This window comes from Limanda limanda, chromosome 9, assembly GCF_963576545.1.
Source record: "Limanda limanda chromosome 9, fLimLim1.1, whole genome shotgun sequence".
NCBI classification, from domain to species: Eukaryota; Metazoa; Chordata; class Actinopteri; order Pleuronectiformes; family Pleuronectidae; genus Limanda; species Limanda limanda.
The window spans coordinates 22195585-22221130 of NC_083644.1; the positions used below are offsets into that span (position 1 = coordinate 22195585).

General features: G+C 41.8%; 2 protein-coding genes across 4 annotated transcripts; one reads left to right on the forward strand and one right to left on the reverse strand.

Annotated features, from left to right (window-relative positions):
• Positions 1-268: 268 nt before the first annotated feature.
• Positions 269-2866, reverse strand: srd5a3 (steroid 5 alpha-reductase 3). 2 transcript variants are annotated; one of them, XM_061078345.1, is made up of 5 exons: positions 2653-2866; positions 2360-2511; positions 2094-2279; positions 1887-2012; positions 269-1017 (listed from the first exon to the last, which is right to left on the reverse strand). In XM_061078345.1, exons 1-5 carry the CDS (start codon positions 2859-2861, stop codon positions 758-760), a joined length of 933 nt encoding a protein of 310 aa, XP_060934328.1. In that variant the 5' UTR covers positions 2862-2866; the 3' UTR covers positions 269-757. The 2 variants fall into 2 exon arrangements, with proteins under 2 accessions (XP_060934328.1, XP_060934326.1); XM_061078343.1 differs by having other exon boundaries at positions 2360-2547.
• Positions 2867-9401: 6535 nt separating this feature from the next.
• On the forward strand, positions 9402-24981 carry kdr (kinase insert domain receptor (a type III receptor tyrosine kinase)). Of its 2 annotated transcripts, none has more exons than XM_061077869.1 (30): positions 9402-9681; positions 10477-10570; positions 10673-10875; positions 11341-11462; positions 12114-12282; positions 12681-12820; positions 13191-13374; positions 14263-14380; positions 14589-14755; positions 14851-15007; positions 16090-16210; positions 16322-16433; positions 16526-16870; positions 17214-17360; positions 17442-17573; positions 19301-19407; positions 19778-19913; positions 20564-20668; positions 20747-20860; positions 20978-21066; positions 21253-21415; positions 21515-21609; positions 21714-21836; positions 21918-22029; positions 22098-22197; positions 22296-22401; positions 23196-23338; positions 23434-23518; positions 23924-24003; positions 24191-24981. In XM_061077869.1, the coding sequence occupies exons 1-30, from the start codon at positions 9615-9617 to the stop codon at positions 24405-24407; spliced, it is 4053 nt and encodes a 1350-aa protein (XP_060933852.1). In that variant the 5' UTR covers positions 9402-9614; the 3' UTR covers positions 24408-24981. The 2 variants fall into 2 exon arrangements, with proteins under 2 accessions (XP_060933852.1, XP_060933853.1); XM_061077870.1 differs by having other exon boundaries at positions 12117-12282.
• The last annotated feature ends 565 nt before the right edge of the window (positions 24982-25546 follow it).

Here is a 25546-nt window from a genome sequence, read left to right on the forward strand (position 1 = left end):
GCAAATGTTCCTTTTTTAAATGTCTATTCAGTGGTTGCATCGGTCACTTTTAAAGTCTATATATTCAGCAGTGATTATTTGACAATAAATATACAAGTTTAAATCCAAAATTACTAATCTTTAATTCAATAATATCAGTTCAGCCACAGGTTGATTATCAATTATATCGCCATCTAGTGGGTTCACCAAGTCATAGCACAAACTCCACATGGACTCAGATTAATACAGATAAAGAAGCGCACAAACAGAACATCGAGCATAAATGGCATGATTTTTCTATTTTCATTTAATTACAATTATTTAGAAAACATGTCCGACTTTCTAACGAGTTTCTCTCTTTCCCCTTATGTTTTGAAAAGACCTTTTATTAATCAAATATTTAAAGTTGTATAATTTAACAATGCAAAAATATGTTAACATTTCATGAAGGTATTTAGTTTTTACAAAACCGCATCTTGCTGTAACAAACAAGTGTTTTGTGGTGAGGTTTCTCATTTCTTCACATCAGCGTCTGAGGAACAGCTCCCCTTTCACCCCTCACACCTCTGCTGTTGAAGAACAATCCTGCAGCACTGCTAAACCTCATGTTCACACTCGGCAGCAGCTGCACTGCATGAAGTCCTTTTGAGTATCGAGCAGCTCCGCTTGGTTGGGTGCACGGTTTCAACCAACGCAGTGAGAGGCAAGTTCACTCCTGCGCATTCAGATCCTGTTCACTCTTCCCCAAAATGGAATGCATAACAAGATGCAAAGATATTCAAAACACAAAAGGTATGAATGCTTTTCTGTGTCTCGGGTATGATTCATATTTGCTGATGTAGAGCTCATGACAGAGCTGTGCAGCCAGTGCCTGGTTGAATAGCACATAGAGGACAACAAGCCACCAGGTCAGAGACAGGCCTCCATACACCAAGGCCAGGGAGATGTAGATCAGCAGCTCAGAGAAGTAATGTGGGCATGAAACCAGCTCAAACCAGCCTCCGGTTGGCACTTTGTGAGCCAGCGTCTCCACTGATCCTGCCACACAACAGACGGAAAATACATCATGTGACTTTTATATGACCAATGAATGAAATGTATATGTGTAATGTGTCAGTGTCCCTCATGCTAACTATCCCACATATAAAATGCTTAGGGTTTTTCTTTCTTTCTTTCCTTCTTTTACACTTTTATTCATGTCAAAAATATTACATCACATAATATTCTAACAAAATAATAAAATATTTAAAATGACAACAAAACAAACAAATATATCAAAATCAAAAGAGTTACAGTTGTAAATATGATATTGGCATTCATGGAACACTTTCTAAAGGCTAACAAATGGCTTCAAGTACCTGACTGATCATCTTTGCACAAGTTCTTCAAGCAATGTAAAAGAAAAAAAAGGAACATGTCTGCATCTGTTTGACCTAGAAGTCGAAAATTCTCTCTCAATCAGTATTAGAAATAGATTGATCTAAACCTTTTCCTTTACTTACCAAGATTTTATATAATTTTCACATGGATTAAAAAGTGCAGACTAGTAATCATCACATCATATTTAGCAAATAAATGCATATGCATGTTCTATTTTGGAAAAATGAATCTCCTCCTACTTTTAAGATGTTTTTGGACCAAATATCAAATTTCTGACTTTGAGGGGAAATAATTTAACAGTGGACATGTTTTTCGAGAGTTCCACTATTGTCTTGCTTGGTGGACTTGTACACAGGTTTGTTAAAGCATCATTCATCTCATTGTTTTTCTTTACAAGCCCACAACTCAACTCACTACAAAAAGGTAGAAAGAGAAATATCATATCATCACATGTAGGAAATGCTCATTAAAAATAACGTGTAGTAAACAAAACACGCAGGAACTGGAAGAGAACTGCTGGGGCCTACCTGACTTTCCAGTGCGCAGCCTGGCCAGCAGGACAATGGACTGGTGCTGCAGCAGCGAGGCGGCAACGAAAAATCCAAACCCAGCCACGTGAAACCAGCTCAACTTGGAGAGGAGGGAGCCAGCCCCTTGAACAGAACAGCACAAACGTCAACATAACACAGTAGAGGCAGTGAACAGCTCATACGTCTAGGTCTTTTCATTCTCACCTTTTCCCCCTTGATCTGAGCCGAGCACTGTTAACCCCAGCACGATGTAGTACCCGAGGCCGAAGACATACTGCAGCACATGCATGGCTCCATCGGAGAAGACACTGACCCACAGGCACTCCAGCAGCCTCCTGAGGGAGTGGAGCCAGAGCAGCAGCTGCACCAGGAGAGTGGACAGCTGTGGGACTACAGGCAGGAGCAGCATCAGACACTAGAGTAAAACAGGGGGAGTAAAGCTTTAACAGTGCAGGTGGGGGGCAGCCTACCCTGGCTGTCTGCATCTCTTGCACCTGACAACATGTCTAACGTCCCCGTGAGCCACGATGGCAGCGAGTGATGCCGAAACGTGAAGTTCAGGTACAAGGTCAGGAGGAAACCATTCCAGCAAACCGAGACCGCGTAGAAGTGCCAGAAACACCTGGAGGAGAGAAGAGGCTGCAGCTGGATCTCCATGCTCAGATTATTAAGAGGTAAACAATGGTGTTACAGATATAAACAGATTTTAATCTCTGTAGAAATTGCTGTGTTTGAGCTGTGGGGGGGGGGGGTCGTTTCTTACCTTTTAGGGACGTCGAACACTCGCAGCCATTCGTCTCGTTTGAGGTGTTGTTTTGTTTTTCCGTAGCGAATGAGATCCTGAAATACAATGTACATACGACATGTTTGGTATTTACTGGAGAGCTTGTGAACGCAAAGAGCTGCGAGGAAACAACAGGCGAGAAAAGACCAGAAAACACGGATCCAACTCAGGAGCGAGCGCCCAGGCATTTTCAGTGCGGCGTTGTTTTGTGTAACAGGGAAAAGGGGCCGATGGGAAAACGCTCGCAACAGTTCCGGGTGAAATGTGAAGGGACTACATTCACAATCCATAATTCAGATGCAATAATCTATTTGATTAGTAGGTGCTCGTGTGAAATGTGCATCAAACAGTGTCCGTGAGAAGAGCTGTAAACTGTGCGTTCAGATTACACATGTGTACAAATGCTCCAGCAGGTGGCAGCACTTTAAACACCCCACATGACAAGTAAAGCCAACATGAGAGTATTTTAGACTCTTTACTCTTTGTCTTGTCAGTTTGACTCTGAACATGCAAAGTGAAATGCAGTGGTGGGGTAAATATTCAGATTATGCCCTAAAAACGGATTTTTATCTATGTTTGACTGATCTTTTGAAATGTTTTTGGTAATGTTTTGGAAATGTGAGATATAAACAAGTCAGAATAATTTAAAACAACATTTTAATGATTTGTGTGTTGTTGAATCAAGTGTCTAAAACCACGCACTTATTATAGTAGCATTGAGGACCAAGAAATCAGGTGAACATTGCCAGAAACTGGAACCTGAGCTTAAAATGACTTAAATAACAATTGACTATGAATGATAAACCAATCACTTAATGGACAAACCATTTCAACTCAACCCTACAGGATAGAAACAGACTGCAAGGGACCATCATGGCTGCAGAAAAACTCATAGGTGCCAACCTGCTCTCCACTCAGTACTGACACACCTCTAGACTGAAGAAACGTGCATGAAGCATCAGTGCATACCTCTAACGTCCTGTTGTTACAGCTGTTCCAGCCTCTCCCCTCAGTGAGGCGCTACAGAGCACTGAACAATAGCCAGACACAAGAACGGTTTCTTCCCACAGTGCCTGATGTACACGTTGTCAAACACGTAAACAATGCACAGTGGTAACATACAGAGCAATTGATTTGCACTCACTCGATTCATGGTGTGTAGTCATCACTAAACTGTATATTGTTTATTATTTGCCCTATTTTTTACTTGGTGTTAAGAATAAATTAGTAATATATGTTTGTTTACTATATAAACATATTGAGATCAATGTTATACCAGAGTAAAATGTGCTGCATTCTCCCACATACTTGTCCATTAAGGCTGATTCTGATATGACTACAGACATCACCTCACTGGATTATTATCACAGATTAACTGATACATGAAAGCAACAATTGAGTGTATTTTTAGACTGTATAAGATGATTAACTATTAGTAAATAAATGTATAGGAATGTTTTGCATTTTATGAATTAATCATTTGTGTTGTGTGCCTAATAAATGTGACTTAATAAGTAATAGGAATGCATTGGGAACAACAAGACAGAGTACTACGGAGGAATGGTGGTGAATTAACAACTGAGCATCTGTGAGGACTGGGTTTGGACGTGTAGAAAATAATTTGCAGCTGTAGAATAAAGTCAAATTTGAAGTCACAAAGGTTAATGCTTTAGGAGTTTCAAACTTGTAGATTATTTTCTCTCACACAAATATCTACTAAAAATCTTCATTACAGGTTGAAAGATCCCAGTGTTTCCCCAGTACAAGGGTAGTGGGTCCAGCTCTCAGTTTAAAGGGTCAGTGCCCATAGCTCTAAAGAAAATTAGTCAAATAATGTTTGTACTGATTATGCTGGTGGTGATTATACTAGACTACCTTCTAATTGCCTACATCCAAGTGCCTCCCTGCTTGATGAAGCACCAAACTAAGTCACACTATGAGTAAGATACATCTACCAGTCACACTTGTTAACAGCAGCTCTCCTCTTAAAGAACTGAACTCTTAGTGAATCACTATGTTTTTGTTTTAGAGAACTGTTGAGGTCAAAGTGTCAGTTTATTCTATTTTGGCTAAAGTAACCTTTAAGAACCATCAACGTTGTTAAACACACATTTAGATATTAGTTTTACACTTATGAAAGAAACACAAAGTCAACCTGAAAATGCAATTTCAGAAATGTCTTTAACAGGAAATACTGATAGCAAGGGTAATGCAAACCCCTATGTCAGATTAAGATTGTGTAAATCTTAATAAAAAAAATTGATAAACAAATATAAGATTAGTAAAGTTATAAGAGCTGATGTTGTAGCAATCTAAAACCTCAGGGGTTAGACTACATGGCCTTGGTAATCTATCCCTACCCATGGAGCTTTAGGAGATCCACGGAGGAGCTGTGACTCAGTCTGGTAAATTTCCATGACAGTTTTGTAAGCACAGAGAACTTTGGGTCCAAATTCTAATTATGTTTATAACACCTTGGTTACAAATCACAAATTGAGAAAGCCCTGCTCTTACACGTTTTGTTATAGTTCTTTTAGCAAATATTAATATCCCTTTGAAGATATAGTGAAGCAAATGTTCTGTGTGCATTGGTGTTGAGATGTGAGTGACAATTTAGAGCAAATCTCTGGAGATGAAATTGGCACCTCTTCATCACACTTTGATCTTAGGGACGGTGTTACCAAACAAGAAGTTGAAGTTCTTGAGTCAGATGTTGACGATTGCATTATTACAATGCAGTAATATGTCAAAAGGAAAAGAAGTGTGTTTGTGTGAAAGACCAAAAAAAGCCTTTGAGGCATTCGATTCCAGGATGCCTCTTGGAGGAACACAGTGTCCTGTCTGAGGAAGTGTGGACTGTTTCCTGCTTCCCTCCCTTCCCTCTCCGTTGTTTTACTGCCCAAAGACCTGGGCCCTCTGCAGGCCCCTAAAACACTGCCTAGTAAACAACAGGGTGAGCACTGGATGAGAAGACTTTAAAATACTGAAAATACAAATTGGTATGTCCAGAATCAAATAGAGATACAGGATGAAGGCCACTTCCATTCCATAGCTCCTGTCCCCATACCGCACCAAAAAGATATTCTCAAGATGAGTGTTCATCTCTAAATTTTGACATTTTTCTAATTTTTGTTTTGCCTTTCAGGAAAATTTCACTGGACAACAGGCTTATAGCTGCCAAGGCAACTCTTAGCTCAGCTTATCATCAAGACTTGAAGCAGGTAGAAATAACTAGCATGCTATCTGCAAGGATTTTACAAATGCTATGTATTGCACCGATAATAACACATTTCATGTGCTTTTCTACAAAAAACTAAAGTGTAGAAACGACAAATTACTGTGGTTCATCGAGACTATTTCTTGGCTGCATGCTGTGACCTCTGGCCAAGACATGGTCCAGTTTTAGGGATATCAGTGGTCTGATCTAACTCTGAAGCAAATCCCAAACTGTCAAACTGTTTCTGTAACTGTGCCAAAAATCAACCAGCTCCTACAATTATTTTAAAGCCAAGAACCATATTTTTGTCCCCTGGATGTTTGTGCTCTATCTCTATATGTTTTCAATGATTTTTGTGTCTGCTCCTCTCTTTTGCTGTTTTTGTCTCTGCTCTGCAAAGCTCTTTAGAGATCATGTGAGCCATTTAAGGCCTCAGAGTTCTTATGATCAGTTGGACAGTGTGAGCAGAACCCTGAGTAGTCGATTTCTAATGATGTGAAATACAAAAGCTGTGGCAGCTGTGGCAGCTGTGGCAGCTGTGGCACAGGGGGAAGAGCAGGTCGCTGGTGGTTTGATCACCCTCTCCTCCAGTCCACATGCTGTGTCCTTGTGTCCTTGACCCCCAAATTGCCCCTTATGGCTGTGTGTCGGCCGTGTGTGAATGGTGTATGATTGAAAAAGTGTTTCATAGTGGTACTGTATGAAAGGGTGTGTGAATGGGTTAATGTGGCTTGTAGTGTGAAGGGCTTTGAGTAGTTGATAGGACTAGAAAAACCTATGCAATATAAAAAACACTCCATTTACCATTTCACTGTGAAAAGCCACCCAGTGGTCGGAGCTGTCAATTTGTACTAACCACACTCATAAACAACTTGTTGGCCATTTTATCTTGATTTCAGTCTGGGGTATGGGTTATATTTTCGTTGTGGCCCCGTGTTTGTCGTATGTTGTCGACTCTGTCCTGTCTGACTCCTTTGTTTACGATGTAAAGGTGACCACATTGGTTTCTCCTGTGGGGATAGCGAAGTTACCAAACACACTACAAACGTTTCTGTGATACATTTTCCCTTCTTCGTTTCTTGTAATAAGTGCTTCATGCTGTGACCTCTGCTGAGTTTCATGTACACTCCCCTGATGCCATCTGTGCTGTGCCCTCTTTTCTGTTCCTTAAAACAATGCAGAGTGAACACACAAACACGACCCCCCCCCCTCCCATTCTTTCTGTGTTGAATTGTGGGACATTGACCTTTGAAATCCCTCCTGTGATCACAGAGCATAAACACAAACACAGCCAAGACAATTCATAGCTTTTTATATTTGAAGATTTGAATAGGAGCTGTTTTCACATGTGATCTCATTGCAAACTGTTGTTGAGTTTACCTCTATAAATGTACATAGCTTGCATTAGTTAAAACAACTACATAAAAACCAATTAACACTATATTTAGAGTGGGGCCAACTTTTTTAAACAGTTTATTCTTATGCTATGGGACTATTCTGTTAAAAGTTGTGGAAACAAATTGAGCAGACACCACACACATAATGTTTAATCAGCAAGATCCAAACATATGAATATCTTTTGAAGTACTATTTTCCGTAATATTGTTATTTTTCTTTCCTGCTCCTTCTCTTTCTACGTAAATTATTTCAAAATATTTGTTTTCTTTGTCTTTAATGAGGTCACCTCATGCTGAGGCTGGAAAACAAAGGTAAATAGGAAAATGGAAAATGGTTTCTGTTTCCAGTTTTCCAGTGGTACATTTTGTGTCCTGCAGGAAGTGCTGGTGAAGAAGATGGTGGTGGCATAGTCGGCAGGGAGTCCCTGTAGGAGTGACCAGGCCAGGAAACATGTGGACGTAGCACATAACATTCAAACTGATCATCTCCCTAAACCCTGCTGATTCCACACCAACTTCAAAACGCAAACCACCTCCTCCTCCTCCTCTTCATCATCATCCCCATCATCATCAGTTGAAATATCAAAATCATTACACTGAGGGCATTTGAATTTTTGAAAAACTAAATATGGTCTAATTTCCTTTTCCAAATAATTCCTCATGTTTACCAGCAGAACTTAAATACAATAAATTGGGGCCTAGTGTGTGGCCGGCTGCTCCCTGCCCCCCTGACATGTAGAGTCACTGAGCTTGAACATCTATTCTAGACTCTCATCTCTGGACACCAAATCAACTCTCATTCATTAATTGATTTAGTCCTTAACACATAATTCATTTTATGATATATAAAACCCACGAAGCAAAGAGCCTCCCATCCCTGTAGAATGTTTAGAGAAGTTAAGCAGCACCGTAAACAAAGCAGATTATACCTATATTCCAGAATTCAAGGCCTTCAACCTAACTGACTTAGTTACAACCACTCCCGTCAGAGGTACCTAATAAAATGTTTTTGAAAACCAGAATTAAAAAGGATAGAAAAACCAACCAATGCCAAAGCTCAAATCATATTATATATTGTGATTATTATCACTTGAGTCCCCAGTTGCTCTCAGATCTATAGATTTAGTGACTTCCAGCTCCTTGTTTAGATTTTCCAGCTGCAGCTATACAGTTTTTTTTTTTACTCCCAACAAACACTCATATTATAATAATATTATATTGGGGGAACACAAATACATGGCTCAAAATAAATGGAAGCTAAGGTCGATCCATATTGCGGGAGCTGTTTGATCACACTATTTTCTTGAAAGGTTAACTACGGTGGCCCTGAAGTGCAAAAAACAACGTCAAAGCATAACAGCAGATAAGAAACAGCATTAACTTCCAATGGAGAAAGCAGGTACCTACTATTGTCAAGGCTTGTCGCTGATTGGACGGACTTTAAACAGGAAGAAAATGCTGAAAAAACTTGTTCCATGATTTGCAGTTGTGTTCTGTAATTTATTGTGTTATGTGATTTGAAATCCATGGTCACCAAAGTTAGTCTTATCATATTTCATTGTTTTCACATTTTGTTTTACTGCCAACAATTAGGCAGTAAAAATCAGTCAGGCTATTGTAACCTGGGTTTAAATGGAAAAAAGAAAAAGAATCAAAATGTTCCAAGGTAACCAACACATTGAGATACATTGGTTTCATTTTTGTTTCATTCAAAGTTTGAATAATAAGCAAAATGTAATTTGAGTAGCTAATCTCCATGGCAGTTAGCAAAACTACAGAGAAATGTTGCTTACTTAAATACATTTCCCTCAAAAACCCTGTTAGAATAAATAAATTTACCTCAAAGTTTGTCTCATGTGTCAGAGTAGGAGATGCTCCTCCCCTGCAGGAGGCTGAGGCGCTCCTCTCCATCCTCATCCCACACACACATACACACACACACACACACACACACACACACACACACACACACACACACACACACACACACACACACACACACACACACACACACACACACACACACACACACACACACACACACACACACACACACACACACACACACAAACACGCACACACCGACAGCCTCACCAGTCTGGCTGCTGGTCCCCGTCCAGTTCCCTGCTCCTCTGTTGCTTGTTCTCATGACTTCTCTCCGAGACAAACACTCTGTGCAGTGGGACACAAAGCACCAGGGGCCAGTGGATTAGTGACCTGTTGTTGCTGCTGCTGCTGCCGAGCGACTGCTGAAGACTGTTGTTTCTACACTGAAACTGTTGTTTTAACTGGACTTTGATGAGGATTTTGTCCATGTCTTGTGTGGGATGATGGCTCAGGCAGTACCCATCATTCTAATACTTGGCATTATCCTGAATATCAGCTGTGTTGCTGGTAAGTGAACCAAATAATACTTACCAACTATTGACTAAATTCATTAACAAAATTGAGTTGTGTAATATAGGAGTTTGTATTGACCGATTTTTTTTGTTTTTATCAATCTAATATGCGAGTAAGAGGACGGATACAAATTGGCTTTCTCAATATTTTTATGGTTATTGAACTGAATAAATGTGAAATGTGAGGAATATGAAAATGTATTGTAATGTCAGCTGATTTTTATTCTCATGTACGGACAAAGGGATTTGTTGAGAAAAAGAGAGACACTTTAAACCAAACCAGACATAGTCCCAGTTTCTATTTGTTGAAGAACTCATCAAGTTGAATTAAGGTAAATGTGCATAATGCCTACATGGTCAGCTTTACAGGTTTTTCCCCTTACAATAGAATATGAGCTGTAGGGCCTCACAGGGAGGTGGGGACAGCCTGTATCCTCAGAAACAGGAACCCCACCGACACCACCCTTGGCTGGGCTATTGAGCCTGACGCGGCCCATCTTCCCCTGCTTCCTGTTTTTACACAGCTCCGCCATTTTCTGAGGCAGTGGAAAAAATGGCCCCTGAATAGCCCCAGAGCCACTTACACAACAGGTCCCATCCTCCACTTTTGTTCTGCTTTGTTCCTTCAGTTTCAACTGATTTTCAACTGCTTTTCTTTTGATCAAAATCTTTACAGGAACCGAGCCATGTGTCTGACGTGACATTTGTTTCCTTAGAGACTGATGTTACAATGTTTGGTTTTGGTCTTTGCTGTGATTGACTTGTGTTATCATGTGATTGACCCATGCAGCCATTGAACTGCGGTTTATGCCTGATCCGCCGACACTTAACCTCTATGGCTCTCACAGGATGAACAAATCGGACAACCTGGAGCTAACATGCAGGTATTTATTAATGATAAGTGTTGTTTACTGCATTCCCTCCCTCCACTGACCCAAGCGTGCACAGATCATCAGCAGATCACTGTCTTGTCTCTTGACTGGCAGGGGTCGCCAGCACCTGAGGTGGTCAACTCCCCCGACAAGCACGCGCTTCTCCATCAGTGAGTGCAGCGGGTCAGGACTCTTCTGCACAACGCTGAGGCTCTCCAACGCAACAGTCAATGAAACTGGACAGTACCAGTGTTCCTACAGAGACATGAAAGTTGAAGATGGCAAGACTTCAGCTGCAGCTTATGTCTTTGTTCACGGTAGGACTGCACCTGCACAAATGCATAGATTTTGATGCGATGTTGTGTTATTTAGAAGACCATGCATAATATACTGTATGAATCATATTCTATTGAGTTTTATTTCAATAGCGCCACATTACAACCTACATTATCTCAAGGCACTTTACACACCTTAGAATATAGTAAATAGTCTGTACTTTTATAGCGCTTCTCTAGTCTTGATGACCTATTCATACACATTTATACAGTGCTTCAATGTGCAGCACTTTCTCTATCCAAATCGTTATTATCATACACTGCCGCCACAGTAGATTATAGATATAAAAGCCTAAAGTAAATGTATACATACAGTGTAAAACCTTGGTTCACAAGCCGACTGTTAGGTCAAAGACACTCATTTGCAGTTTCACCTTGACCACTTTTTTCCAATGTCCTTAATTTAATGTAAACATGTGTGTGTGTGTGTGTGTGTTTTGATTTTAGATCACAAGATGCCGTTTGTCCCGTCTGCGAATGAATATGAAGTCGTGTTCATCCGTGAAGGAGAGCGGGTTGTGATACCGTGCCGAGGCTCCTTGGAGAACCTGAATGTTTCGCTCCACACTGTGAGGATGAGGGGTTTCTGCTGGTTTCATTGTTTGATTAATGTGCCCTAATTCTGGGGCAAATTCCAATAAACTAATATCCAATCGTAGTTGAGGCTGGTGCAGCAATTCCATAAAGCTTGGAGACTCCGAAGAGTTACATTTCAAACATACTCGATCTTTTTGTTGATCAAGCTGAATCACTGGATCCTGGAACAAGAACATTTCAGTTCATCCTTGATGCCTGGTTCTTGAATTAGTTTTTCAAACTCCATGCCCTTATTTGTAACTCAGGCTTTCTCTCACACATTTTTGGCCTCCATCAGTTCAAATACCCCTAATTACCTCGTCAGATCTCCTCTTCAGACAAAAATCCTTTGGAGCCACAGATGACATCATATAACTGATTAGTACTCTTCATGATTAGTAAACTAATACTAACTATTAATACTCAATACTAACATATTGAAAAAATATATTCCCGTGAGCGATATCAGTTCCTCTGTTATCAGTGATCCCAGCTGCTGATAACGTCATATCAGTTTACATAGCTCTTTATCTATAATGTGTAAGTAATATTTATATAATCAGATGAGGTTGCTCAAGTGTCAAATCTGCTTATGTGTTTTTCAAATTCTTTGTTCAAACTCAGTTCATTTCTGTGTCTGTCAGAAGTATCCAAATAAGGAGCTTCAACCAGATGGGAGGGAATCTGTGTGGGACGCCAAGACGGGTTTCACTCTTCCCAGTTACCTGATCAGTTATGCTGGGGTCGTGTCCTGTCAGACCCGCATTGGAAATGAAACGTTCAAGTCCCCTCTCTACATCGTGGCTGTTGTTGGTAGGATGGAAAAAAGATCCACACAGCAAAACATCATGTGTCCAAGTCAACATTGTAGAATTGTTTCATTTACATAAATGGACACAACAATGTCATGGAAAGACTCCGGCCCAATATTGAATTTTGCTCAATTGCATGTGTTAGGGAATCAGTTAGGGGAATAGCACATACTGAGTGAGCCAGGGAGAGAAGGTGTAGAGATGGAGAGAGAGAGAGAGAGAGAGTTATGAGATAGAGAGAGAGAGAGAGAGAGAGAGAGAGAGAGAGAGAGAGAGAGAGAGAGAGAGAGAGAGAGAGAGAGAGAGAGAGAGAGAGAGAGAGAGAGAGAGAGAGACTGTCGTCTCGGGAGAACAATGGCCAGTCGACTGACTGCCGTGTCTTCCCTCCCTTTTCCGCAGGATACAAGATCTATGACCTCACCCTGACCCCGCAGCAAGTGAGGCTGTGTGCGGGGGAGCGGCTGGTGCTCTGCTGCATGGCCCACACCGAGCTCAACGTGGGCCTCGAGTTCAACTGGACTCACTCTGGTCAGGCCCTGGTCAGTGCCCGAGGCTCTTCTTCTCTCATGGTTTAATGTCCCCGTACAGTTTTAAATGAGGTCCTGTGACAGGCGTCACTCATCCTATTATCCGACTCATCGCTGAGGACGAACATGAGACACCAGAAGTCCTGGATCTCACTTCCTGTTGAACATACTCCTCCTTTCCTGCTTTCAGGAATCCTGTAGCTTATCTCGCTGCCAGGTCAAAGTGCAGAAATGAGCAGATGTGTTTTTAATGTTCTGATTATTGACATAAGAAAGATGATTCAAGAGTTCTACCACCAATATCTGGTTCTTTATGTCTGAAGCACAGTGTCCACATGTGCTCTGTGTGATATTTCTCCTGTTTGTGTCTCCCTGATGTCAGAGCTCAGTGAATGGTTCAAAGCTGACTCACACCACTCCACACAAGAAGAAGCTGTGGAACTCTCTGGAGCTGTCCAACACTCTCATAGTGGAGAATGTGACAGTGGATCACAGTGGAGAGTACACCTGCACAGCATCCAGTGGGAAGATGGAAGAAAGAACCTCAGCAGTGCTCCAAGTGTATGGTAGGTGCAGATGGACCATGGACGTGTCAATGCTCAGATTATAGTTATGATGCAAAATGAACTAATGCTTCCTTATGCCCTCCCCTTATGAAACCACATTCAAATTTATTAGATGCAGATTTTTATTTGGTTCTGCCCCAAATTTTACACACTCATAAGAATCAGTCACACAAACATGCAGGGTTTCCTTCCTTGAGAATCATGAATTATTCTCTGAGAAATCATGAAAAATTTTAAAATGTGCCCTGTATTGTTGCGTTAAATAATGAAACGTTAATGGTTTGTTCCCTGACCCAAACCACATTCTGACACCAAGTTTTGTAGTAATCTGTGAGGTAACTTTTGCGTTATCAAACTCAGGTGAAAACATATGGTAAACTCCATTGGTGGACGTCATCATTTGATTACATCCAGGAAAAGTTTTATGTGAATAGATTCTAGAAATACTTATTGTTTTTATGCCTTTTTACTTCAACTTTACATCAAAATTAAAGGGTTTAGAATGTGCATCTCTTTCCTGGACCTGCACTGAATGTTGTAGATTTGGAGTCAGTGATGATGTTGAGAATGTGAACTAAAGTTAGTTAGTTATGAAAGTTGTGTGGCATTAGATGCTTTTTATATTTATCTTTCTCTATTTTAACACATAATGGGGGGATGAGCTCATTATGACATCTTAACTTCGTCCTCTTTAGAATAATGCAATCCGAATTTAATAACTGAAACTCACACATTACCTTGTGTTGTTGTGTAGACTATGATATATTTATTTACCATATTTGTGTTTTATGTGAGTTGGCCAAAGCAAAATCCTCCTCTTCTGTGTTGTATAAGGAAATAGTGTTGATTTGTTTTGCTTACAGAAGTTTGTGATTATATTTTTTCTAGAAAAGCCTTTCATTGATATGAAGGAGCCATGGATGGAGGTCTGGGAGGTGAATTTAGGAGATCCAAGTACACAGATCCCTGTCAAGTACTCAGCTTATCCAGAGCCCGGCTTTAAATGGTATGTGCTCTGTCTAATACTAATGCTAACACCAGTTTTTCATATACACTGATGTGCACTAAAGCCGACATGGTGTATAGCTCGTCATATGATTACATTATTTATTTAGTATTTGTTCACTTGTCTTAAAGTTTGTATTTATTTTATTATTATTCATATTTTTTCTGACTATTATTACATTACTGTTATTATTTCTCCAACTGCCCAGGTTAAAAAATGGCCTGCCACTGAAAGATGGCTTCAGAATAAGACAGAAGCCTGATGCCCTCGTCATCCGTGGTCTCACAGAGACAGACGAAGGAAATTACACGATGGTCCTGACCAACAAGATTACTAAAGAGGAGCAGAGACGCTCCTTCCAGCTGCTGGTCAATGGCATGTTTCCTATTTTCTTCTCTGATTCATGTCGAGCTGCCCCGTGCAGTTGGTCAAGAGACAGTGGTGATAACACTCAAAGTCTTCTTCTACAGTTCCACCTCGTATCATTGAGAAGGAGTTGACAGTGGACACGGACGTGTACCCATACGGCAGCAGCCCCACCCTGAGGTGCACCGCTCGGGGATTTCCAGTACCTGCCCAGATCCAGTGGCAGTGGCTTTCCAAAGAGGACTGTCCAGAGGTTTTTTTGTAAGTCATTTCTCTTCTCCTACGTGTGTGACGCAGAGAGAACAAGACAGAGAAAGAAGGGGGAGGGGGGGGGGGCTTCCTTTTGTGTATGTGTGTGTTCAGAGGCCGCTCAGTCATTCATTGTCAACAGGTTGTTTATGTAGAGAGAAAAAGCTGCTTTTCGTGATGTTGACCAAAACAAGAGAAGAGACAATGAGAGCGCACTTTGACCTGATGCACATCAGCGGATGTGATTCATGATGTGATTCATGCTCTTCACAATGTCCAATTTTAGGACATCAATTATCCTGACACACAACATGTTTTGTAGATTTGTCCAATCAGACATTTGTGGTACAATCCCTGTCCTCTCCGAATCACCTGTTTAGGACAACAGGTGAGCAGTACGACCTGGCAGGAGATGTCAGCAGTTAAACAGTACGTTCTCCTCAGGTCAGCAGTGATCTGATGAGTGTTTTCAGAAAGGAGAAGACGTGCATGACACTGCTAACCATCAGCCTGTCCCTTATCTTCAGTATCAGAGCACTTCCTCTGTCCTGCGCTGTGCTTCCTGTTGTTGCCATCTTGCTCTCTGTCAAAAAAGAGCTTCTTCCTGCAAAAGCTCGGTCTCTTTCTTACCCTTGTTATAATGTCCACAATATTGACAAAATCCTCAGTGCTCCTTTGTATGTCCCTGACAAAAGTTTGTGGGTCTCCACTAAAAATAACTTTCATGACATTTGCTGTCACACATATAACAGTAAAATCATGTGAAACATTGTTACTGGTTAGATTCATTAATTTAAGTAGTTACATAATGAAACAAAATATTTTGTAATAGAATAAAATGTTTATTGCACAATAATAATAATATTTATAATAATAATATGTAAAATGAGTACATGGCTGCTAAAAGTTCTTTATAAATAGTTATAGTTTTCTCTCTGTGAGTCATGTGTCACAGTAGGTTCAATACAAGGAATCAGAATAAAATAAAAGAGAAACTTCTGTAGTTGTGTAAGTTGTGCAGTTTGCACAAATTATGTCAGGGCCATTGGGAGGAATCAAAAATTTGAATTTTTGTGCTTATTCCTGTCAAACAGGTCAGGCCTGGTGAAGTCTGAGACTCAGCTGAAGGAGTGTTCTGGCTGGAGAGATATCAGCAACAGCACCGGTCCCAACCCGATAGAGCGAATTATGACCGACACCGATCCTGCTCAAAAGGTGAATCACTCCTCCTGATCACAGATCATTTCTCCTGCAGCAAGCGTCAACAGAATCTTATCATGTAGCCGTGTATTTTCACACATTAACAAAGTGTATGTGTTTCCATAGAAAATCGTGAGCTCCTTGAAGATTCGTAAATCTGAGGCCCACGCCCTCTACAGATGCATGGCTGTCAACAAAATAGCAGGGGACTCACGCATCATCTTCTTTCATGTGACACGTGAGCACTGGGCCTTTTCTTCCTTCTCACAGGCTCCTCCCATCACTGTTTCATCAGTTCTCATTCTTTGATTGTCCGTCCATCTCTGTCAGGTGGACTTGGGGTCAGCGTGTCACCCTCCAATGAGCCCTTAGAAGAAGACCATGTGGTTTTGAGGTGTAAGGCAGACAGGCTGATATATGGTAACCTTGCCTGGTTCCGTGTGACAAACATGTCAGAGTCAGAGGTGGTGCCGTCGGTGCGGCCCTGTCGCTCCCTGCGGCTGCAGCGGAGGCCCATGTCGCGGGCCGTGCAGTCCAGCCAGCAGGGGACCAATGTGACGCTGGAGCTGCTGCTGCCCAACGCGTCCCGTCGGGATGAGGGTCTGTATGCCTGCCAGGTGGAGAACATCAAGACTGGGGAGAGAACCTGCCTGCTGCGCCGACTCTCACTCAGAGGTAAGAAACATGCCCTATTCCATTCAAAGTCATTATTCATGGGAAAACCATCATTGCATTATATAAGACACACTGCTCATAAGTTTTTACACCTCAAAATCCACCCAAAAATCTATATTTGTAATATTTTAATTCAGTTTTCACATTTAGGAAGTGAAACAAAGCAGAACATTAAGATCATGAATACAGAAAGAAAATGTGGGGAACATTCTGTATTGCTCAGCAGTTGATTCTTAAAACATGATCATTTCATTGTCTCACAACTTAAACTCTTTCTTTTAGATGTTTTAAGTTGTTTAAAGTCAATTTATATTTTTTGATTCTGATTTGATTCTGATTTTAGCTCTCGAGGCACCGAGGATCCTCAATAATTTAACCGACCAAAAAGTCAACGTCAGTTCAACGATCACTCTCCTCTGTGATGCTGCTGGGATCCCAAACCCGTCGGTGCTGTGGACCAAAAACAACCACACTGTGGTGGAGGGCTCAGGTGAGATGTTGTCTTATCAAAGCTAAGTGACTCACTTCATCAGTCTCCTTCGCTCTTAAAACCACCGTGTGTTGCTTTCAGGTGTGATTCTGAGCCAGAACAACCATGTGTTGACCATTCAGCGTGTGAAGAAGGAGGACAGTGGTCTGTACAGCTGCACCGCATGCAACAGTCTCGGCTGTGACACGTCACAGGCCGTTCTGACAACTGAAGGTCAGTCACTGTCGGACCCGTATCCGAATGAATTATTATTGAATTAAATATATGTATGATAATAGAATGGTAATAGAGTGGTAGAAGGCCCCCAGAAGCCCCCCACATGGGTGTCTGAAGACCCTCAAAGAGGCTGTCGGTCCAATATTACAACTGGTTCAAACATTCACTCGAGGATGACCTTATTCGAATTTCGAGGTCAAGGACCCTGTGACCCTGCGTTATCATGAGACCGCCAAGAGAGAATCCTTTCAAATTTGGCAGAAATTATAACTTAGACTAAATGATTATCTGATTTGATTTAGCTGGTAAAGGGCAAAGTTAAAGGTCACAGTTTTCCTTTTGGGCACTTCTTTTGACAAGTTGTCACTTCGACTCAAAGATCAACTGATTCGATTTCAGACTTCAAAGGTCACAATAACTTAATATGAGTCTGGGAAAAAAATTATGTGGACTCAAACTGCACTGGCCGGCCGAGCCATACAACTGCAGGATGGTATTTAGAGTTTTATTAATGTTTTTTTCTGTCTCTTTGTAGTTTTGTGCCACTTGATAGTGATTTGATTGACTTTAGAACAAGAAACATTACCGAAAATGTCCTCCTGATGCTTTTGACGTTGTGAAGAGTGACTGTTCATAGTTCACTCAAATGAGTTTAGTCTTAACCTCTCCCCATAATCCAAAATTCTCACAAAGACCTTGTGTTTATATTGGGCCTCAAGGTTTTACACTACACACACTGCATTTTTAATAACCAAGATGAAGAGTAAGAATAACTTTGCTTCCGCATGTCAGGAAGTTGGCTCAGTTAGTGCACATCCTCCTAGGAGTTTCTAAATCTAAAACAATGAGGAGGCTGCAAAACAAAAGAGAGAGGCCAGCCCTGCCCAAGCCCCAACCTCTGCTCTCCTGTCCACCCTTTTTTTTGGGTCCCGAACACAGAGACACACAACAAACAAACAAACACACTAACTAGAACCAGGGCCTACGTGACCTGGTCCCCGCCAGCAGAATGCAGACCCAGTTACAGGAGCTCCCAGCTCTGCTCAGGCGCCAGCTCTGCTAACAAGGGAGAGAACCAACAAGTGCATCTCTGTATGTGAGCGAGTTTGGAGTGAAACAAGCACAGGCAGTGTCTCGGACTTGATTCCACTTAATAAAAATATGTATCAATTAGCTCAGATGATTTGTATTTAGAAGATTGGCTGCCGGTAAAATCGTTTGCAGGGTGTAACTGTGTTTTACAATTAAGTTCACAAAGGACAAATTAATCTGGGAATAAGATATATCATAATGAGCCTGTAGCTCTGTACTGACTTGTGGCTTAGAGAAACTTTCATTCCAGGCATGTAGTTGAACATGACTTCAGCTCTGACAGGCCTTTTCCAAGTTGTCTTTGGCACTGGTTCCCCGTGCTGACTCCTGACCATTTGTTGTGACTAGATAGAATATCAGTTTGCTCAGAGCCTAGATTGCGACAGTCTCCTTCCTCCAACCAAAACACACTTGTACTTTCACATGCCAAAGACAATGACAAAACCTATCGGAACTTTATGCAACACGGCCAAGACACGTCACTGACATCATACGCGATTTTTCCACCGTGACTCTCCTGCAGTTTTCCCTGAAGAATGGACCTCAAATTGGTTGGATTAGTCGCACAATCTATCTTGCTCATTGGTTGTTTGTGAATACCTGTGCAAATCATGCTTTTTTGTTTGTTCTAGGAGTCGAGGAAAAGACCAACGTGGAACTGATTGTTCCAATTGGGTCGGTGGTCATTGCCATGTTCTTCTGGTTACTGATCGTCTTTGTCATCCGCGGAAGAAAAAGAGTAAGAACTTCCTCATCCTCGCTTTTGCCGCACTTTTCCTACCTTGGATTTCCCCTCTGGCTACAGGGGACCCAATAATGGGGGGATTATAGCTGATAAAACAAACCCATGAACAAGCACACTAACTGATTAGAAGTGACTGGTCTGGCTCCTAGTGGCCGCTCTCCTTTGTATCCACGAACAACAGTGCCACTCAGTCACGTAGACCTACAGCGCTGATTGGGCCCCATTTTACTGGACGGGAACCAGAGGGAGAAGAAAACTGCTGTACAGTTTTAATTTAGTGAAAGGGGAGACAAATGGCAGCTCATTCATTTACACATTACATGTCTGGTTGTCTATCATATCTCTCTCTCTGTCAATGTTTCAGCCAAATGGTGGGGATCTGAAGCCGGGATACCTGTCCATGATCCTGGACTCCGAGGACATGCCCATGGACGAGCAGTGTGAGAGGCTCACGTACGATGCTAACAAATGGGAGTTTCCTCGCGACCGACTGAAGCTGGGTGAGAGAAGCAAATCGGATTCAATTCAGAAAATACCGTAGATAGTAGGTTATTTCTGACCTGACCACATGATCAAATGTTAGACTTTATACACTTTATATATAATTTATGGAAGGTAAACAAGTACTTACAGTGAAAAGACTCAGGATAATGGGTAACTTACTTATAATGTAGTCAGTCAGATGAGCACTTGGGTAAAAGAAGAGATTCCTCTAATGTTAGCCATGTTCAGCTTGTTTTTTTGGCTTATTAGCAGCATGATAACATTTATAAATTCGTACAAAATACAAATGAGTTGATGGGAATGTCATCAGTTTTGCAGGAATGAGGTCACAAACCGAGGTATTGGACATTAACATTTTGACCCGATGATGCGGTAGATGGGAATTCTGCAAAATGTTATTAATATTCATCCTGCAGGAAACCGGACTGTGTTAATCATGTAGACATTTCTTGTTGGTGAAAAAGGGAAAAGTCAGGGTGAGTCAGAGTCAGTAAGATACATCATCTGGAGGCCATGAATTTCAACATGTAATGGCGATCGAAAAATGGCGGATCACGTAGATACAATAACGGACTAGAATAGTCAATATCTGTGCTGATGGTGTTGCTTGCGAGCTTGTCTTTCTGACAAATATTTTGCATTTTAGGTGAACCACTGGGACGAGGAGCGTTTGGTCAGGTGGTGGAAGCAGCCGCCTTTGGCATCGAGAAAGCTACTACATGCACCACTGTCGCAGTCAAGATGCTGAAGGGTGAGTGTTGTTCTGTCAGGAAGCACGCTGAAAACCTCAAAGAACATTTGACTTTAAATGTAACTCTGCGTGTTACAGAGGGAGCCACATCGAGTGAGTATCACGCCTTGATGTCAGAGCTGAAAATCCTCATTCACATTGGACATCACCTCAATGTCGTCAACCTGCTGGGAGCATGCACAAAACCCGGGGGTGAGTACACGCCAGTATTTCACATTATTTCTTTCTCTCTAGTGTAACTTGCAGTTTGTATTTGTGAGTTCTCGATCTGTCGGTGATCTCTGCCGTCTTCCTCCTCTTGCTCCTCAGGGCCAATGATGGTGATTGTAGAATACTGTAAACATGGAAACCTCTCCAGCTACCTGAAGAGCAAGCGTGGCGAGTACAGCCCATACAAGGTAAATTATGTGTGACCCACTCGCAGCCATGTGAAATGCAGCCGACCCTCTGATGCGGTTGTACTAAGCCTGGACTGCTCCACACAGTCACATTATTGACTACAATCCCTGCACCCTGATTGAAATGTTCTGACCTTTTCCTCCTCCTTTTCTTAAACGGTGTCTGTGCTCTCCCATGGTCAACAGAGGAGGCGGGTAGACAGCCAGAGGTGGGCTTCTGCAGAGGAGGATGTGACCAAAGGCGATCTAGGTCTGGGTAAGATTGCTCAGCTGGACATCTGCACGGGCACGGCGGTCTGCTCCACAGCTGGAGACGAGGCTTCAGGCAGCAGCATGTACGCTCTGGAAGGTACTCGACCATGACAAACTTCTCATTGTTGGGCCCAATTCAATGCTTGTGCACATTTGGCTCAAAATCATGATTATATAATTCATCATCTGACCACAGATGAGAGCTCAGATGAAGACCATCTGAACATGGAGGACCTAATAAGATACAGCTTCCAGGTGGCCAAAGGCATGGAGTTTCTCTCCTCCCGCAAGGTGAAACCACAGTTATATTTGATATTTGCCTTCATAAACGAAAGATAATAATCAGTCTGTAATGCATGAGAGAATAAATTATTGTGTGTCTGTTTTATGTGTAGTGTATCCACAGAGATCTAGCAGCCAGAAACATCCTGCTCTCTGAGAACAACGTGGTGAAGATCTGCGACTTTGGCCTCGCTAGAGATGTGTACAAAGACCCTGACTATGTCCGCAAAGGAGACGTGAGTCCACTACACTGATGTGTAGACTGTTGCACACTATAAGAGGCACGTGAAGCAGTGACATGTTCATCTTTGCTACAGGCACGTCTCCCTCTGAAGTGGATGGCTCCTGAGACCATATTTGACCGGGTGTACACCACACAAAGTGATGTTTGGTCCTTTGGGGTCCTTCTCTGGGAGATCTTTTCATTGGGTAAGCATAGACGTAACCTCTTGTACACATTACCCTTGTACACCTGTCATATCAACTTTCTTTTACAGGGGCGTCTCCCTATCCGGGTGTTTGCATCGACGAGTCTTTCTGCAGACGGCTGAAAGAAGGAACAAGGATGAGACCGCCAGAATACGCCACCACTGAGATGTGAGTAGAAAGTTAGCAGGATGCAGTTATACATGTGTTATTAACATAACTAAAAACTACCGTCTTATTGTCATCCCATTGATTGTGTATGTTCATAGATACCAGACCATGTTGGACTGCTGGCTGGCTCGTCCGACAGACAGGCCGACGTTTGCAGAAATGGTTGAACATATGGGCAACCTGCTACAGGCCAGTGCTCAACAGGTGAGTGTGGGTCAAACCAAAAGAATTGTGTGTCCATGTATATCTTCACATTGTAGGTATTCCCATTGTAGCTATAGTTCAACAGCAGAAAACTTTGATTATGTTTGTATGGTCAGCAATATTCCCACTGACCTTATCCTAAATGACACATTTTGATTATGGTGGCTATGGTGACATGCTAATAAAATATTCTGTCACACATTTAACATTTTATTCTTGATTATAGCCTATTCAGAGTGTGACCTTAATCAGGTTAAGGTAATCAGAGATTTCTCTTTACGTCGCAGTGTCTTTATGAGACTATTGTAGTAATTGGCTGAATATTGGTGTATGTATAATATAATAATATTATATGTATACTTGTGCTTTCTGACCAGCTGCCTAGAAACAGAAGCACTATGTACAGATGAAGCAGTTTTTGCACTGAGCAGCCTCAGTCGTCTATAATGTCATTTTGATTAAAGCTTCCTCGCTAATGTCCCTGCGATTGTTTAAGACTGTCACTGCTCGGTGCATGTCCCTGCAACACACTGCTGATTACTGCAAGTTCACACCCCTTCACTGAGTGGTGCCAAGTCCTTCTGGGAACTTTAGGAAATCATTACAGTAACTGAAGCTCGAGTAAAACAATCACGAACCAGCCACACCAGAAAAAGCAGATGACACAACAATATATTACAGCAATATATTTGATGTGCTTTAAGTTAAAGAAAACGTTTTTCTTCTCATCTAGTGGGATTACTTGACCCACTGTGTATTTGAGGTGATATCATTACAGTATTATTTGTCTCTAGGATGGGAAGGACTACATCCCCCTGACAGCAGGGGAGGCAGAGGGGTCTCCCGTGACCCCTGACCCCAGGAACCCTTACAGCAGACCTCAAAGTGGGGAAATCCAAGATGATCAGCTCCACTATGACAACCCGCGGTCCCTCGGGTCAGCATGAGGATCTTTTAACTTTCACTCCACACAGTTGTCATCGCCTCTAAATGTTAAAGCGAATCCTCATTTATCTGATATTGTCTGCGCAGACTGTCCCAGCAGAGTGAGAGGTGCAGTCGACCCCTCAGCGTGAAGACGTTCGATGACATCCCTGTGGCGCACAGCAGCGTCATGGTGGGTGTCTGTGAAACACATACGATTAAATTGTATTTTTTTTAAAAATGGTTTTCCAGTCAGATTTCCTAAAATCTTCTTTAAAATCAATCCTGCATTAAATCTTGAAAATATTATGTTTTATTATTATTCTCATTGGTAAAAGACAGAAACAGGATTTGTTGATATTGGATGATGCATGGTGTACAGTAAATCAATCTTTGTATGGCGGAAATAATTCAAATGTCTCTAAATTGTGAAAATTTGCAATTTCTTTTAACACTTCTACATGGGGCCCAAAGACAATTTTTTCTGACCTTAAAAATTTGATTCGAGTGAAGAAATTACAAAGAGAAACAGGCACAACGTTTCCCTGTCAAGTACCAACCAGCTGTACTCATGCTAATACTGTTGCCATTTCTGCAGGAGGGTCACACAGACAGTGGTGTGGGCTTCTCACAAGAGGAGGTGAAGGGTTTGAATCAACGGCTGCAAACCAACTTCAGGTGAGAACTGAGCATAGAACAGCATATAACAGTATATAACAGCATATAACAGCACATAACAGCATATAACATCATTTATATAAGCATATAACCCGCATTACGTCCCACCCTATGACTCAGATTTGGAAACTACTAAATCCTTTGTAAATCTATGACAAATGTGCCCTTCCTGTTTTTCTTTCTTTAGCCAGATGATGCGCTGTAAGAGTAAAGAGTCCCTTGCCTCTGAATCATCCAATCAGACGAGCGGATACCAGTCAGGGTACCACTCTGACGACACCGACACCCCGATCTATGCTAACGAGGAGGTGATCATGAAGCACAAGATGCTGAAGAAGCCTCCGCTGCCCAAGACGGCCGAGAAGTTCAACGCTGAGATCCGCTACAGCACGCCGCCTGTCTGACCCCGAATACCCCCGGCCCCAGTTACCCATTATCCTGAGTCTTTTCACTGTAAAGTACTTGTTTACCTTCCACAAGCTTTTTTTTCTTTAGGAACAATGACAACACATGCAATTGAGCTCTTTTCACTATGGCACTGAGGTGTTTTTGCTGGAGATGTCGAAGATAACTAAGTCACCGGAGAAACATGAAGGTTGTGTGATAACGTTGTAAGGGCAGCGCTGCTCGGAGCCGGAGGAATGCTATCGTGTTTACACAGCGGGTAAAAGGTCTGAGCAGGCCCGGGGGACACGCCCACTTCCTGAGGCCAAATCCACCCACTTCCTCTACTGCAGGAAATGGCATCTGGAATTTTTTTCGATAATTGAATCAGCAAATGTTTTCTTTTTTTATTCTCTTTTTTTCCTGTTGTGTTGGCACAGTAAATGACTGACGGGCGGTGCAGTTCTCTCAGCTAAGTCTGACTCACATTTGTACAGTTTGTCTCATATACCTGACAGTATTTTATTGAAAGTGTATGGCTAAATCTGCAATAAATGTAACTAGTTTTATAAAATAAAAATACTTACTGATTAAGATGCTACTTGAGTTTGGATTTTTGGTCTGACAAGGAAACTTAAGGGGCCGGTTTGTATGTTTCTTTGTATCATCTCTCATTTCCTTTCTCTGGGACACTCGTTAAGAAAACGACACTTTCTCAGCCTTGGTCATTCCCCCCTTGTGTGTTTGTGTGTGTGTGTGTATATGGGAACAATGCTCTTCCAGCCTTGGGCATTTTCTAACCTATATTAAGCCCACAGTACCCACAATAGTCCAGTCAAGGCCAGTATGATAACAAAGGAAAGGAAAAATACAGAAAGCAAGTGTGGAATAAAGAATAAAATCCTCCTCATAGGATTGATAATGATCTTTTCCAAAACTTCCATGACATGTCATCATGTCTGAAACCTTACTGCCGGAGGGAAGCAGTGTATGTGTAATGTGTTCACTTGTTGCATGAAGCAGTAAATGTTTCTGGAGTATTTACCGCGGCTGTTGAGGGTGGGACTAAAAGCTCATAGACATGGGTGTCTGGTCTCAGTGGATGATGAGGGCCCATGCTAACACAAAGTGTTTTGTCTACGAACAAGCACAACAAACA